Source organism: Semicossyphus pulcher, unplaced genomic scaffold (assembly GCF_022749685.1).
Source record: "Semicossyphus pulcher isolate SPU_LCO1_2020_fin unplaced genomic scaffold, fSemPul1.0.p SCAF_10, whole genome shotgun sequence".
Taxonomy (NCBI): domain Eukaryota; kingdom Metazoa; phylum Chordata; class Actinopteri; order Labriformes; family Labridae; genus Semicossyphus; species Semicossyphus pulcher.
In genome coordinates, this window is record NW_027211604.1 from 13,378,088 (window position 1) to 13,392,366 (window position 14,279).

General features: G+C 41.7%; 1 protein-coding gene across 1 annotated transcript in view; it reads right to left on the reverse strand.

Moving 5' to 3' along the window:
- Positions 1-4,238: 4,238 nt before the first annotated feature.
- grik1a (glutamate receptor, ionotropic, kainate 1a) overlaps positions 4,239-14,279 on the reverse strand; it is a 34,234-nt gene continuing 24,193 nt past the window's right edge. Inside the window, exons 14-15 of the mRNA XM_069668327.1 lie at positions 10,938-11,188; positions 4,239-6,072 (exon numbers count right to left, since the gene is read on the reverse strand). Coding sequence (XP_069524428.1) covers positions 5,905-6,072; positions 10,938-11,188 — 419 coding nt within the window. The 3' untranslated portion in view covers positions 4,239-5,904. The remainder of the gene's footprint in view (positions 6,073-10,937; positions 11,189-14,279) is intronic.

Here is a 14,279-nt window from a genome sequence, read left to right on the forward strand (position 1 = left end):
CTCCCTCAGTTCAGCTCTGCGTGGGCTCGGACATGTTATCCACGGACAGCAGCCACGCGGCGAAGAGCAACACAGCAGGGCGCAGGCTGAGGAGGAATGCCGTCCGCTGTACCCCCGTGGCGGCCCGGCTCCAATTAAATGTCTCAGATGACATGACAGTAGCCCGCAAAAATGCTCATAGCTCCGGCTCTGCTTTGAGTGACACGGTCATACCGCTGGGACGGTGTTTGGCTGTGCAATAGCTGTGCAATGAGGCAGTTGCTCAGAATGAACTTCTCATGCTATAAAAGCTACCTCAACAAGTAACAGTCTCAAAGATTTTCAGCTAACTACACGTCTTTGAAGTCACCGTCTTCTGTCGAATCTTTTTTTTTCTTTTTTATTCCAAACTTTATTTAAATCTCGAGGAATCACTGAGGGAATTAGCTTATTTTCAATTATGAAAATAATGGACAATGAGAGCATATTGTCAAAACAACGGTCATTAAGACTGTGGCCCACTGATAAAAACCAGTGACTGTATATATAGATATATTAATACTTAATTATTAATACTGTATTTATACAGTCTATTTTTTTTGGTGTAGTATGACGATAAAAAGTTCAGAAGACCAAAGACAACAAAACAAATATTGCGTTTAACTAAAAACAAATGGTCATAAATGTCAGGTGAGGTGAGGTCACGTTTTCACTATCGCGATAAGTCCCGCCAAAGGGAGGGAGACTTTGATATTTATGTTTTAACTAATAAACGAGTTAAACATTTTGTTATATCTGTATACATAGATGTTTGTTGAACTCTTAATTCAGTTGTTGAACTCCTAAGTCAGTCAGAGTGTCAGAAACAGTTCATGTACAATAACTAAATAGCCTGAAGGACAAAAAAAAAAGAGAATCCACTGTGCATGTTATTTTTTCATCTACACGTCATCACTCCATCCAATGCCTATCACTGCTCTCTGTAAATACTACCATCTACCTCTTGTGTAGGCTATACATAGCTACCTTATCCATAACAGTATTTATCTCAGCACCTTTGCACTCTCTATTGCACTATATTGTCTCCTTTCGACAAGTGTTATTGTGTTTCCCCCCCCCTAAATAACGTGTATAATACATATTATATCCAAAGGCCTGTATATAGTAGTTTTTAGTTTTCATGTCAGTGTTTGTGTTACTATTTGTCTAACTTGTCCTTGACCTTGTTTTAAGTGTTGCATGTGATTGTTGTGGTTTGTCTGGTCAGCGAGAGTAACGGGGAAACCGGAGTCAAATTCCTTATGTGCCAACATACTTGGCCTGTAAAAACTGATTCTGATTCCGTTTTCTTATCACGAATACGTCACCTCGTGCTTTGTTTACCATCTTTTGCATCACGATAACAGTGAAAACGTCGCAACAAAATTCTGAAAATATAAGATTTTAAGACAAACAGAAAGATTGAAAGTTTCCTCATAAGTTGAAAACATACTCAAATCTCTTAAGCTAATTGACCCATTCAAAAAAACCTATTGAATTATCTGAAACAGAGCTGTTGACTTCGACAGTTTGGATATTCATGCTTTCAAGTGACAACAAGTTGCATTGATCTTATGTGTCCAGAGTTTTTCACGTATTTAAGCTTAATTTATAACGTGGGTAAAGTTGGGTAAATCTGAATCTGCATCACATATTTCTTACCTGACATGAGTATTGATGACCACAATCAATAATAGGCCGATCATTGTGATAATAATAAAGGTTCATCTGACCGTAGGCCTATGAGACCATGGAGAATCAGTCTAAAGACAAACAAACATAAATTCAGCACTTTGTTTGTCTAAAGGAATTAGGGTTCAAGATGTTTTTATGTTCAGGTTTATAGATGTGTTACTATTCATAGGCCACTTCACCTGAGAACCAGCAGATGAGAGCATTGCCCCTGAAATATTTACTGCCAGGCTTTCAGACACTTGTAGAGAGAGACAGAGACTCAGAGAGACAAACAGGGGCAGAAAGAGAGAGATAAATGATGCTCTGCACCTCCAGTAGTCTTCCTCCTCCTCGTTTGTCTTCATTGACAGGCTGTTGACACAGACCTGCCTTATCAGCCCCAGAGACTGCTCGTCTCATTGTGATGGATGGGGCACAGTCAAACGTCTGCCACTCTTTTCTGCTGGAATCAGAGTGTAGATTTGATTCCTCTGAACTTGTATGTACAGCTGAGAGCCTGGCGTAGGGCAACATGAAGCAGACTCGACAGGTTTGAAGGATTTAAACGTGAGATTTAAGAGACGGTGAGAGGTAGGACATTTTCGAGAAGTGCCATAAGATTTGCTTTGTGATAATGCAGCTGGTTTTATTCAACAAAGTGGTCAATTGTATGACATCTATGACACCACTTTTTTGCTCTTAAGGCGTTTCTTTGAGCTGTCTTTGTATTTCTTTGTCAGCCGATTTCTCTTCTTCTGTGCCAGAGGTATAAAAGTATGGATCATAATCTCTAGCCTTCTTACTGACAGCACAGACAGATGCCACTATCCCTTAATCTCTCCACATTTCTCCCTCACCTCCCCACCACCAGCACCAAGGTCTCTGTCTCTGTGTTTCAGGATCACCGAGACAAATCGTTTCTGTGGGCGAAACAAACAAGGACATGCAGGTGAAGACTGACGCATCGTCCAACAACAGAATAAGGTTCAGGTGAGGTCATCTTAGGTCAGTCAGAAGGGAGGGAGTACGGCTCAGCAGCGCAGGATGCCAAGGTCAGAGTTGTAATCCATGGCCTCATTCATGACGGATTAGATAATGATAAAAAAAATACTGACTTTGCTTTTGATTAAGAATTATGGGGTTAGGAGATTAGAGACAACCGAACGCTATTGCATTGGACTGAGCCCAATCCCAGAATTAATCTGAATACCAAAAAGCAGAAAACTCATTACATGGAGAGATTAAGAAAAGCTCGGTCCAATTCTCTTAGGATGCGCTCAAACCAGTGCACACCATCCACGCAGAGACATGTCACAACAAAACCTCTGCTTGTGTCATTTATTAAGTGTTTATAACAATTTATGGCTCCTGACATTACTGATAATTAATTGTATTCAGATTGAATTCTTAACTTTCTCCATTAGTAGTCTGTTTCCCGTCTACAACAATGTCTTTGCATTTATAATACATTAAATGATTGCATCCTTTACTTGATCTAGTCTTTACTTATAGCAGTGAACCAAAAATCTCATGTTAATTGTTTCAATAGGCTTTCCAAAAAGAACACACACTACACGTCGACACCACTGACAGAGTGGGCGGCTGCACTCTAAGATTAAAGAGATATAAGGACTGGAGGGCAGGTGCTGATGAAGAGGATAAAAGGGTAGAGCAAGAGGTGGCACAAAGACAATTCCTCTTTCTAAGAGGGTAGAGGCGATCTTCAGGACACGGGACAGCTGCTAATGTAGCATGAAGCTAGGAGGATAAGTGGGACCCCATGTAAATACAGATTACAAATCATGTTCAAGCTGCAGAGATGTAATTGTGCTGCAGCTGCTGAGAGCATATTCTGCATACACTGCTGTCAGCTGCCAGACTTAAAACCTCCAACTTCAAAAACAAACGTTCCTCTTGCTGAGAGATTAAAAGGCTTACTTACACAATAAAACAAAAAAGTCATACCTTTCATAAAATATGGGACTCATATCTTACATATTTGAAATCAAGACCTGGTAACCTAACTTCTTTAATGTGACTTTTACCAAATGAGATTTGGTGTGTTGGCTATTTGTGTGTGTATGTATGTATATATATATATGTATGCATGTAATTATTTTTGGCTATTTTAATTTTTATATATATATATATATACATATACATATATATATATATATATATATGTGTGTATATGTATATAATTTAAAAAAGGATATTTTTGTTGTGTATAAATATTTTTCAATTATTTTATTTTATTTATTTGTATCTTTATTTTATTTTGTATGAATATTTTTTTTTTATTAGTATTTTTTCCCTTTTTTCAAGTGTGCATGTATATTTGTTTTCACGTGTCCATATGTTGTGTATGTAAATATTTGAATGAATTTCATTTCTATTATCAAAACAACATTTTGTAAAATATCAGTATTGTTTTTATTTATACCAACTGCTCAAAGTTCATAGGAGGGAAAGAGGGAGGGGGATTGAAAAATGCATCCAACCCATTTTATGAAAATGTTGTATTATGTTCAAAATCAATAAAAATATGTGATACAAAAAAACAACAACTTGTTTTTCAGAGTGCTAATTAAAGGGGAAATTTAATTTTTCAAGAGAAAAGAAAAGAAAATTGAAATTAAAGGGATGTTTGTTGATTTCAACCTCATCTATATCAGTCCAAGTTAGGACGTAAGTGTGAAAAATGTCTCCAGTTGTTGCTGTATCTTTGTGGCACAGCTTCAAAATCTGTTTCCCTTCTTGCACCCAAATCATCCTTTGACATTTACAGTGACATATTCAGTGGCCAGAAAGAACTACACACTACGCCAGCTTGGATTGCAGTTTTCAAACTTAGCTACAAAAACGACGCTACGAACAGCAAAAATGGCATCCAAAATATGAGTGTAGTGGACGTTATGGGCGAGGAAACATTTGGCTTACTCAGATATTCAGCCATGTTTATCAGAGCCAGAATGTACGGCTGAAGAAATGCTGCACGACAAGGCAAAGGCTGGCCGTGTGCAAAGCATCCTGGTACATGTAGCCACTGCTGGCATGCCACTAGAGCTGGAGAGCTCAGCTTTCTGTTAACTGGAGCACACTGAGGAATTTATTACTTTAATTTACTTCATTTGGCCAAAATTCCCTTTCAGCCTGTATGCATTAAACTTATTTTATGAGGAATATTTTATGAGTAGACTTCTTCTAAAAGAAAGTTTTTATGTAAATATTAGAGTTCTGTCTGTGGATCATAATCCCACATATCACCATAAATTATAATGCGCCTTAAATCTGCTGGTGGGAAAGGTTGATAAAACGTACGGCAACCTTGTAAAGTACTTTAAGAGAAGCTTTTATAAATGCACACGTCCACTGAGATCCACCATCACGACTGGGAGACAAGATCTCCCCTCAGGCTTTCAAATTCGACAACTGCAAACAGAAAAGACTTTCACTCCCGAGGGGACAGGGGGAAATTGTGCTTTGTCTTTGACCTCCTGAGAATTTCATGCATACAAAAAGGAAAAAACTGCTTCTCATTTTGTCCTTCCTTCCTCCCCGTATCGTTTTCTTTCTCCGGTGCACAGACGGCTATGTTTTCCCAATCACAAGCGTCATATGGCAGCGTGTGTCTGTGATGTTGGGGCTTGAAGGGTATAAAACAGCAGGTGTGCTCCTGACTTTCCTCAGAGGTCCTTATCCCGTTTCACTGGCCAGGCTTGGCACAGGAATCCGCTCTGAAGCTACTTTGCTTCCTGCCAGTGGGCACACAAAGAAACGCGCCCAACAACCATGAACAACAACAGCAAGTCAGACAGAGGTTTAAAAAATGCAAAAATCTTTTTACTCTGAAAATCGGTGGAGTTGTCACACATTTACACAACGGGAGTATCTATAAAGTGTGCAGATTCAACTCGGCAAACGGCTCAGAACAGTGAATCACAGCCATGAGGGAACAGTAATGCTACGAGAGAGCTTTCATTCACGTAGACATCACCTGTTTTAACATCAGTAATGGTGACACAAGGCCGAGACTTTCAAACTACATCTACAGTATAATGCTTAATCTTTTACCCATACACATACAGTATAAAGACAGGGATGAGGGGGGAATGATGTCATATCATCTGGTGATCCACAAACAAATCAAAGGAGTGGAAAGCGATCGAATGTCAGTCTCTTATAAGTTCCATCAGATTTGAGATCCGAGGCTCACGTGCTGGAGTCCCGCCTCTCTCCCTCCCTCTTCGGAGTGCGTTTGGGTTGACAGAAGAGGCAGGCTGACCTCGCTACGCTGTGGGGTCGCGACCTCCTCCGGGCGCCTTTGTAACACTGCAGGGAGATGCCCAAGTCCTCCATCATGGTGCTGAAGGACACGCACTGCCAAAGAGAGAACAATTAGAGGACTGGTCGAAGACATCTGATGATATAGCTATTAATGAATACAGCATTGACTGAAAGCCATATCATTTCAGTTTAAACCTGAGGTAATGGCACACGATTCAGTGACTGCTAGTCCGCTCTAAAGTCGACCAGACAAACACCATAACCCACATAAAGTGTAAATCTACATAAAAGAGCAGTAAAGGAGTGTTGTGAGATGGTAAAAAATCCAATTACACAGCCAAGAGATGAATGAAAGTCTCTGCTGTGCCCCAATCTAATGCGGCGGGCTGTGAATTGATCCTGTAATTATTTCAGCTGATCAAAGAGAGGGCCATCTGAAGTGAGAAGCCTCTGGCCTGTTTGATTCAGCAGAATAATACATAGCATCATATTCATTAATCTTCAATCATGTTTATTTGCCTTTTATTTTTCTCCCCGCTCCAGGAGGGGGGCTCAAAATAAATGTATTTACTAAATTATCATTCGCAGCACAAAGTCATCACGTTTTCATCCGTTGGTCTTAGCAGCCAAGGAGCATGGAAGGTCTCCTCCTTTCATCCTCAGGCGATGCCTAAGGCTCCTCAATTGAATTTGGCTTCCTGCAGGGTTTCTCAAGAATACCTGTGAGACTCTGTATCAGAGAGCAAACGTGATGCCTGAACTTTGTTCCAACCTCAGACCTTTAAAGACTGAGAAAGAGGAGCAGAAATTAGACTTGGTAGAGAAACTAAACCCACTGACTTATGAAACAGGGAGCAATTCAAGTATAAATGAGAGTTACTTGTTTTATCAAACGATGAATCATTGTTGCCCCAGTGTACGGATTAAAGACTTACCTCTGGACACAGAAACAAGCCAGACTTAAAACATCTCATCCAAACATCTTTGGATTTGATCTTATTTAATAGGGTTTCTTATTTAAGTCAGTTCTGGCGTTATCTGCAACTTAGACATCAACTTATGCAAACATTTGTATCTCACTCCACTCCTCCCACTGCAGACCCTCACACAGCTACTTAAAGAGGGGGTATTATGCTGTTTCACATTTTAAGACATATATATAACGTTACAATGTTGGATGTTCAGACTAAACGTGGCTGAAGTTTCAAATCTGTAGGTAAAAGTATGTTGGAGTAATCCCCAGGCTTCTCAGCTCAGTCTGCAGGCTGCTGTGATCGCCAGGTTTCACAGTTCTTTCTACACACTGCACTTTGTGACGTCATTAAGTGCAGCATCAGCAGGCTTCAGAGAGCTGGCCAATCAGAAGAAAGTGGGCTTGTAGGGGCGGGGTTTCTTAAAGGGACAGAGCTGACTGAGTCGTTTCAGGCAGAGGCTGTATGAGGGCCTGCACAGAGCACCAGTGTGAGAAACATGAGGAGTTTTTTTTAAACTGTAAATTATGCTAAGCTACTCCACAGGTATCACAGAGTGAAATAGAAATCTTGAAATTAGCACAACACCCCCCCTTTAAGGTATTTGGGCTAGGATATGAAGCATCTCATTAACACTCAATGCTTGTACGCTGCTCAGATCATTTGGCCCCTGCCCTCAGAGGGGTGTGGGAGTGGAACCTGATAATAAGAAATTTGAAAAAGATGTACAGAGATCTAAGAACCAGACTCATTCAATTTAATATCATGAACAGAATCTACTGGACAACATCAAAACTATTCAAGGTTAAACTAAGGGACAGCCCTGACTGTTGGAAACGCCAGGGGGGTGAGGGCACCCTGATGCACATGCTATGGGAATGCCCAAACATACGAGACTACTAGGTGACAGTTAGCGCCCTTCTCTCCTAGTCCTGCTATATTTGTGTTGGGTGATCCTTCCTTTCTAAGGGCTCTCATGTCCTCATGCTGGGTCGCAAACTGTTCATGCGGGAATTGAAGGCCCCCGAAGCTCCCTGGCACAGTCAGCTCGGTCATCTAGCAGCGCTAGAAAAGCTATCTTTCAGACTTATGAATGAAGTAGAACTTTATATGAATGGAATAATTGGGAAAAACACAGTAAGGGCCCTGATGGAAGTTTGACTCACTGAAAACTCGGTTGTCCTCCAGCATATTGTGTACCATTGTAAAAGTATATTTTTTTTGTTTGTTGTTTCCTTTTTTTGTTCAATCAGTGCTTTGTGTGCATTGCAAATAATTTATTTTGCCTCCTTTTCTCTCACTGGATAGAAGTCGACTATTGAAAGGAATAATCTCAAACTTTTTCATGTAAATAAATGTCTGTTCAGTCACTATCTATAGCTGAATGATGTAACACAATAACGATTGAGCCTGTGGCCCACTGATGAAAGCCTTTGCAGTATTACAGACTGGGTGTCTATGGTGACATTCGTGCAAAAAAAAAATCACAAGCCGCGCCCAGTTAGTATCGCGTTTTCCATCACCCAGCAGTGGTTGGTCTGCCAGAGAGGGTAGGCGGAGCTAAGCGGCTGCTTTTCCGGTCTCTGCAAGAGTTGCGAGTTAACAGTAATCTCCTATGGCTGAACAAACAAAGAAAAGATCGATGACTACAGATACAACTTCAAAAATAAGTGAAAATCCAAAGAAAAAGAAACTAATTTGACGCTCAGATGAAGGCAAACTGTCTAAAAAGGAAAGCGACCGTCAGCGAGGAAAATAGAAGAGAGAGTTAGAACCATGATGAAGGGAGCCAGCCATAGGCGTCTGGTTAAATTGGGAATTAGATTGGTGTGCGCTCCTGTAATTACCAATTATTGCCATATCTTTAATGTACTATCCTATTAGAGGGGTTCTCCTTATACTGTCAAAGTACTATTCTGTCTTTGCACTGTATATGTGTCTGTATGGCATATATTGTATGTGGCATCTTTAAAAGAAAATCACAAAAAATAAGGTTTCTTATTTTACAGTAGCATCAATTACTTCTCTGTGTAGTCGTTAATACTTGCTATAACCTGAACATTTTCTTCCTGTTTCTCGACACATTTTGGAGAGCTTGATCTTGCAACGAGATAACAAGGTCAGTCCAGGGGAGCAGTGAAGACCTTGAGAGTCTGTACATCCCACTGTGAGCCCATCCATCATCACCACAGTTAAAATGTCCTGCAGTTGCCAAAAGGTATTTATGAAATCATGACTTTACTATTGGCTTTGTCTCTGCTGTCGGGGGACGTCTTAACCTGACACATTGTGTTCTGCCATCACTGTTATCCAAACTTCTGCCAACCAAACCAGGCTGCTAACACGCTTAATGAGGAGGAAAAATATTCAAATAACTTTGCCTATCTTTTGATTTCCCACAAGGCATTCAGAGCCTGCTTCTAAAGTGTACACGAGTGCCTACTGAGACTGACTTATTGAATGAAGCTAAACTTGTGGGCTGGCATTCGAAAGGCTGCGAGCGAGAGAACAGCGGGGCAGCGCTGCAGAGCTTCACTCTGAACTTTAATGCCACGTTTTGCAAACTATCCTGAATTCTAATAATTTGAGCTGAAAAGAGAAACAGGTGACTCATACATGTAACTACTTGCAACTTGCAAAAAGAGATTTCCAAAGTGTTTGCAATAATTAGAGTTTGTATTTTGCAGGCTTTCATCAGGAAAGGGCTAAGAGGGGGTGGCCACTTAAAAGGCTGTGCTGCCTGCCTGAAGATAATGATGAAGTGTTCACGCTGTAGAGCTGTTAAGATACTTCCTGAGAGAGTAAAGTCGGTTTACCCAGCTGCTTAAACACATCAAGTCATTTAACCCCTGTACAAAAGGAAAATAACATAAAAGGGACATTTTTCAGGGCAGCAGTGGGAGCACGAGGGTCAGGTACTGAAGGGTTTTTGTAACCGGGCTTGGCTGACACGAGGGCAGGTACGCAGGGGTATTTAAAACAGGGGCAAAGATAAGGACACTTAGTTACAAACCTATCATCTAGAGTGTGTGTGAGTTTTAAATGTGCTAGTCTGTGTCATCGCCCAGCAGCCTGCCGCTCTCCAGATCAGTGGATAAGGAGGTGCCGGAGGAGGAGGTGGAGCCACGGCGCTGGAACTGACGGGACTGCACCCCGTAAAAGAAGCAAAAAGCCTGACCGGAGCATGCGTGGAAAAGAAATGTGAAGGGAAAACAGAAAAGAGATGGAAACAGACATGTAAAAAATATTCTGACAACAAAAAAAATGTGACAAATAATTGAAAAACACAGAAAACAATATACTTAAGCAAGCAAAGCAAAGGAACTAATCACTTAAAGGGCCAGTTCGCCGATTTTCAACCTCAGTCCTATCGTGCTATTATGGGAGCTAATGTCATTAGAGCTTTGGAGCTATCCACTTCTCCAATGAGCTCTGGAAAACCTCCGTCAGACTACAAAACCACGAGCTGTTTGTACAACTTTCTCCACAGCTACGGCTCCAATTTCAAATATTACTACTTCTATCGATTACAGAGAACACCAGCTTTGACTGACAGCGGCTTTTTCCAGGGGCGAACTGCTCCTTTAAAAGGTATTGTTTGTCAATAAGAACAGGAACTAAGCACATAAGTTCAGGCTTGTTCCTGTACTAATGAACCATTAGTGACACCAATTACCAAAATAAGAACACGTCTTTACTATAATTAAACCCACTGTTTGCAGTGCGACAATGGCAGACGCTGATGTCATTCTTGTTTCGATTCAAAACCAGCAAGTGGCAATAATGTACGATATAAAAAACACTTCAATTAAATATTTATAAGTAACCAACAAAGAAATGTGTGTGGGAATAAATTAGCATACATTTTATTTCTTACAATACTGGCCGTGATTTTAAATAATCTACAATTAATTAAACCACATTCTCTCTTCAACAAAGCTCTTAATTTCTTGAGCAGGAGATCAGCAGCTCCTCGTCCTCCCTCACCTCCTCTATGTCGGCGTTCCTGCGGGCCTTGTAGATGAACTCTCCGATGGCCACGAACACAGACAGAACCAGACCGGCGGCCAGGACGATGAAGATACCGCCGATGTTTTCCACGCCCAGAGCGTTGGCCTCCTTGTTGTCCTCCTCTGGACAGCCGTTTCCTCTCCACCACTTCTCCTTCATCATGTGCAGCTTCCCCTCCTCCTGCAGCTGGAGGATCGCGATGGTCACTTTGTCCCTGTATGGAGAACCTGGTGAAGCGGAAAGCAAAAAGAGAGACATGAGAACAATTGGATGGTGTTGCCTGTTTGTCATTCTCTACTGATAAATACCTTTACATGCAACATTATTAAAATAGAGCACCCCTTCTTTTGTTTACAGGGTTTAAGAACACCATAATTAATTGTAGCATTAAATTTAAGCCTTTGCTTCAAGACAGAATTAACACCAGGGACAGGAAACATGAGGATATAAAACTACAAATTTGCATTTGTATTGTTTGTTGTTATTTAAATCAGCTCAGCGTCTCAAGTAGCTCTGCAGCGCTAGGCTTCATATGCACATACATTTAGTCTCTCTTCTTATACTTTATTAAGAATGGTTATATTCCTACCATAAGCGCTGCCTATTAATTTCTGCTTTTGGCCTATACATTATGGGGGGAATTCACTAAGAATGAATGGCAGCCGCTGGTAGCACCATAAATTGCGCATCATTTGCACCCGATATCTGCTCCGTCTCAAGGTCCGATTCACAAAGCAAATTGCACTGATGATATTCAAGCACAAACTCGCCCATAAAGTTCCGCCGATCCGTGCAGTTTGCTCTTGCTTTGTGTCTGACTGTGGAGAGAAGCTGTCTGCACCTCCACTTTCTGCTGCGTGGTGCTGCACTCTGAGGCAGTAGTTGAGCGCACACTGACGGATCTCAACTCCAAGCACCGATCGATGATGAGAAGGAAGAGGAGGGGGCGGCTCTTTTAACAGTTAATTGTAAAGTCCAGACTCGACAGGTGTTTACTAGTTAACTGTTTGTAACGCAGCTTTATTTTTTAAACGAAGGCGCAACGGCAGCTCGTCCATATAATAACCCCCGTAATGGCTCCTTAGTGTGACCATGTGGCGGGGTTGAGCCTTGCACAGCCCCGATTATAATAATAATGACAATATATCATTAACATAATGTATTTACAGACAAATACATTTTTTTGATCACAGACAAAGTTGAATTGTCGTCATGATCACTGGAAACTCAGAGTGTAACAGCCCTCATAACACTGCGGCGCAGTTACCACCAGCTATCTGCAGGCAGTAATATTTCCACTCTAACTGCGCGGTGCGGTTTGTGAATTAGGTGCTTTTTGCCACGAGGCTCATTTGCATAGAAAGAGGCCAAATTTGCCCTGAATGTCTGCATAATGACTCCTTTAAATAAGTGTGAACAGCATAGGAGCACAGAGACGCTGTTTGCTCTGCGGCGCACTTTGGGATGCATTCAACGCTCTGCGTGTGCTTGAAGTATGAGGTGGAGTCTTTTTGTGTCATTTGCACAGGTTAGGCGGGCGCAAAGGCCGCGTAATCCTTTAGTAGATTCCCCCCTATGTCTATGCTGCTTTACATAAAACATGTCTGTCTGATTCACCCACTGTTCCCCCTCTGAGTTTTTCATTATCTGAATGAAATGTCTAAGTAGAATGCGTGTTGTAACTGGACATAACACAATATAGACAAGCCAGGATTTACTTGTATCTGCAATATGAGCTGATGTTGCATTTCGTAGAAGCCTTCCACCTTAGCCCAGCTTAGGTAAGTGATGTAGAACTAAGCCTTATATGAATAAGCTTTTAGCGCCAGCCTGTGAGAACTGGGAGGAGATAGTCGGTCACAGACAAATGATGAGGCCGTTCTAAGGTGACGGACTGGAGGGGAGGACAAAAAAGCCTGCAGGAAGGAGGGTAGGAAGGAGATGAAGCAGATAGAGAAGCATGTGATGGGGAGAAATGCTTAGGGGAAGGGCAGCTACAGGAAGAGGGAGAGGAAACAACAGCAGAGCAAGACAAGGCAGGAAGGGAGAGGGATGAAAATCACCGGCTACAAGCAGATCAGAGATCAACTGACTGCAGGAGACAGGAAAGGGTCAAAGAGTTGAATCAATTAAACCACTTTTACAAGGTTTGACCAACTGCTCTAAAGAAATCCCCCTCCATTATCCACACATCCTCCTAAATATACTGGTTTTCAGCTCAGCCCGGGCACGGCTGCACCTTCCCTGAGGGCATCAGCCTGAGGGAGCGAAAGAGGTGTGTGAATTTAGCAGTTTAGTTTTTAATCATGTCTTTAACCTAAGTCTGAACCTGTTCTGTGGAAAAAACCTGTCAAGCACATCAAACATAAAAAAAAGTCATGAAGTCATTGGAGAATTGGTCCTGACACACCGCTGCAAAGCCATCACTGGACCCCCTGCAGTTTGCATATTATCTGCTTTTTGGTTAGTTGGTGCTTCTTGCAGCTTGCACCAGTCTAAATACTAAATGAATGGTGTGGGCGAAACCACCTGCAGCTCAGTATCAGACTGGACTGGATAAGCAGCACTACTGCCCACTACAAGAGGGGTCGGTGTCAGCTCAACTTCCTGAGGAGGATCTGCTCATTTTCCATCTGCAGTGCTATGCTGCGGATATTCTGCCATTCTGCGGTGGCCATCATTATATCTCACGCCGCAGTGTGTACGCAGCGGGGCGAGAGCATTCGACAACCCGGCAATCGACAAGCTCATCAGGCCGGCTTGCTCTGGAGTGAGTGGTCTCTGGTGGAGTCTCAAAGTATAATGAGGATCATTAGCAATGTCATCCTCATGTCATGACAGGAGTGAGAGATGTTACAAACGATCCTCTGCTTGAATCCTACAGGAAGTGTTTGTTTCTGTAGCCATCGAAGTGAACAACTTCTCCCCCTGCTGCCGGCAGCAGCGCCTTGCAAACCTTTGAACTTTGTAACGATGCATTCTTGTAAATAGTTCTACTTAAAGTTGCACTTCTCATACTTTTTTTTATAACTATTCCTTTAGGATAAATATTCTTTTGTGCTTCCATGTTTTACCTCAGAAATAGAGCTGATAAATGGTAATAATTGCTATGCACTAATATAGAGCATACTGTACATGATACAGATACAGACAGGAGGTGGACATGCTAATTACACATATTAACTTGATGGGAGTTGCCCCATGCTCATTATTTCCATTGCTGCGCCCCAAACCTTTAAATAGATGCTTGTACGTGGATGAGCTGGCGGTTCGGTGGAGGTTTTTTTTTTGGTGCAGACAGGTTGTGCAAAGTAAAAA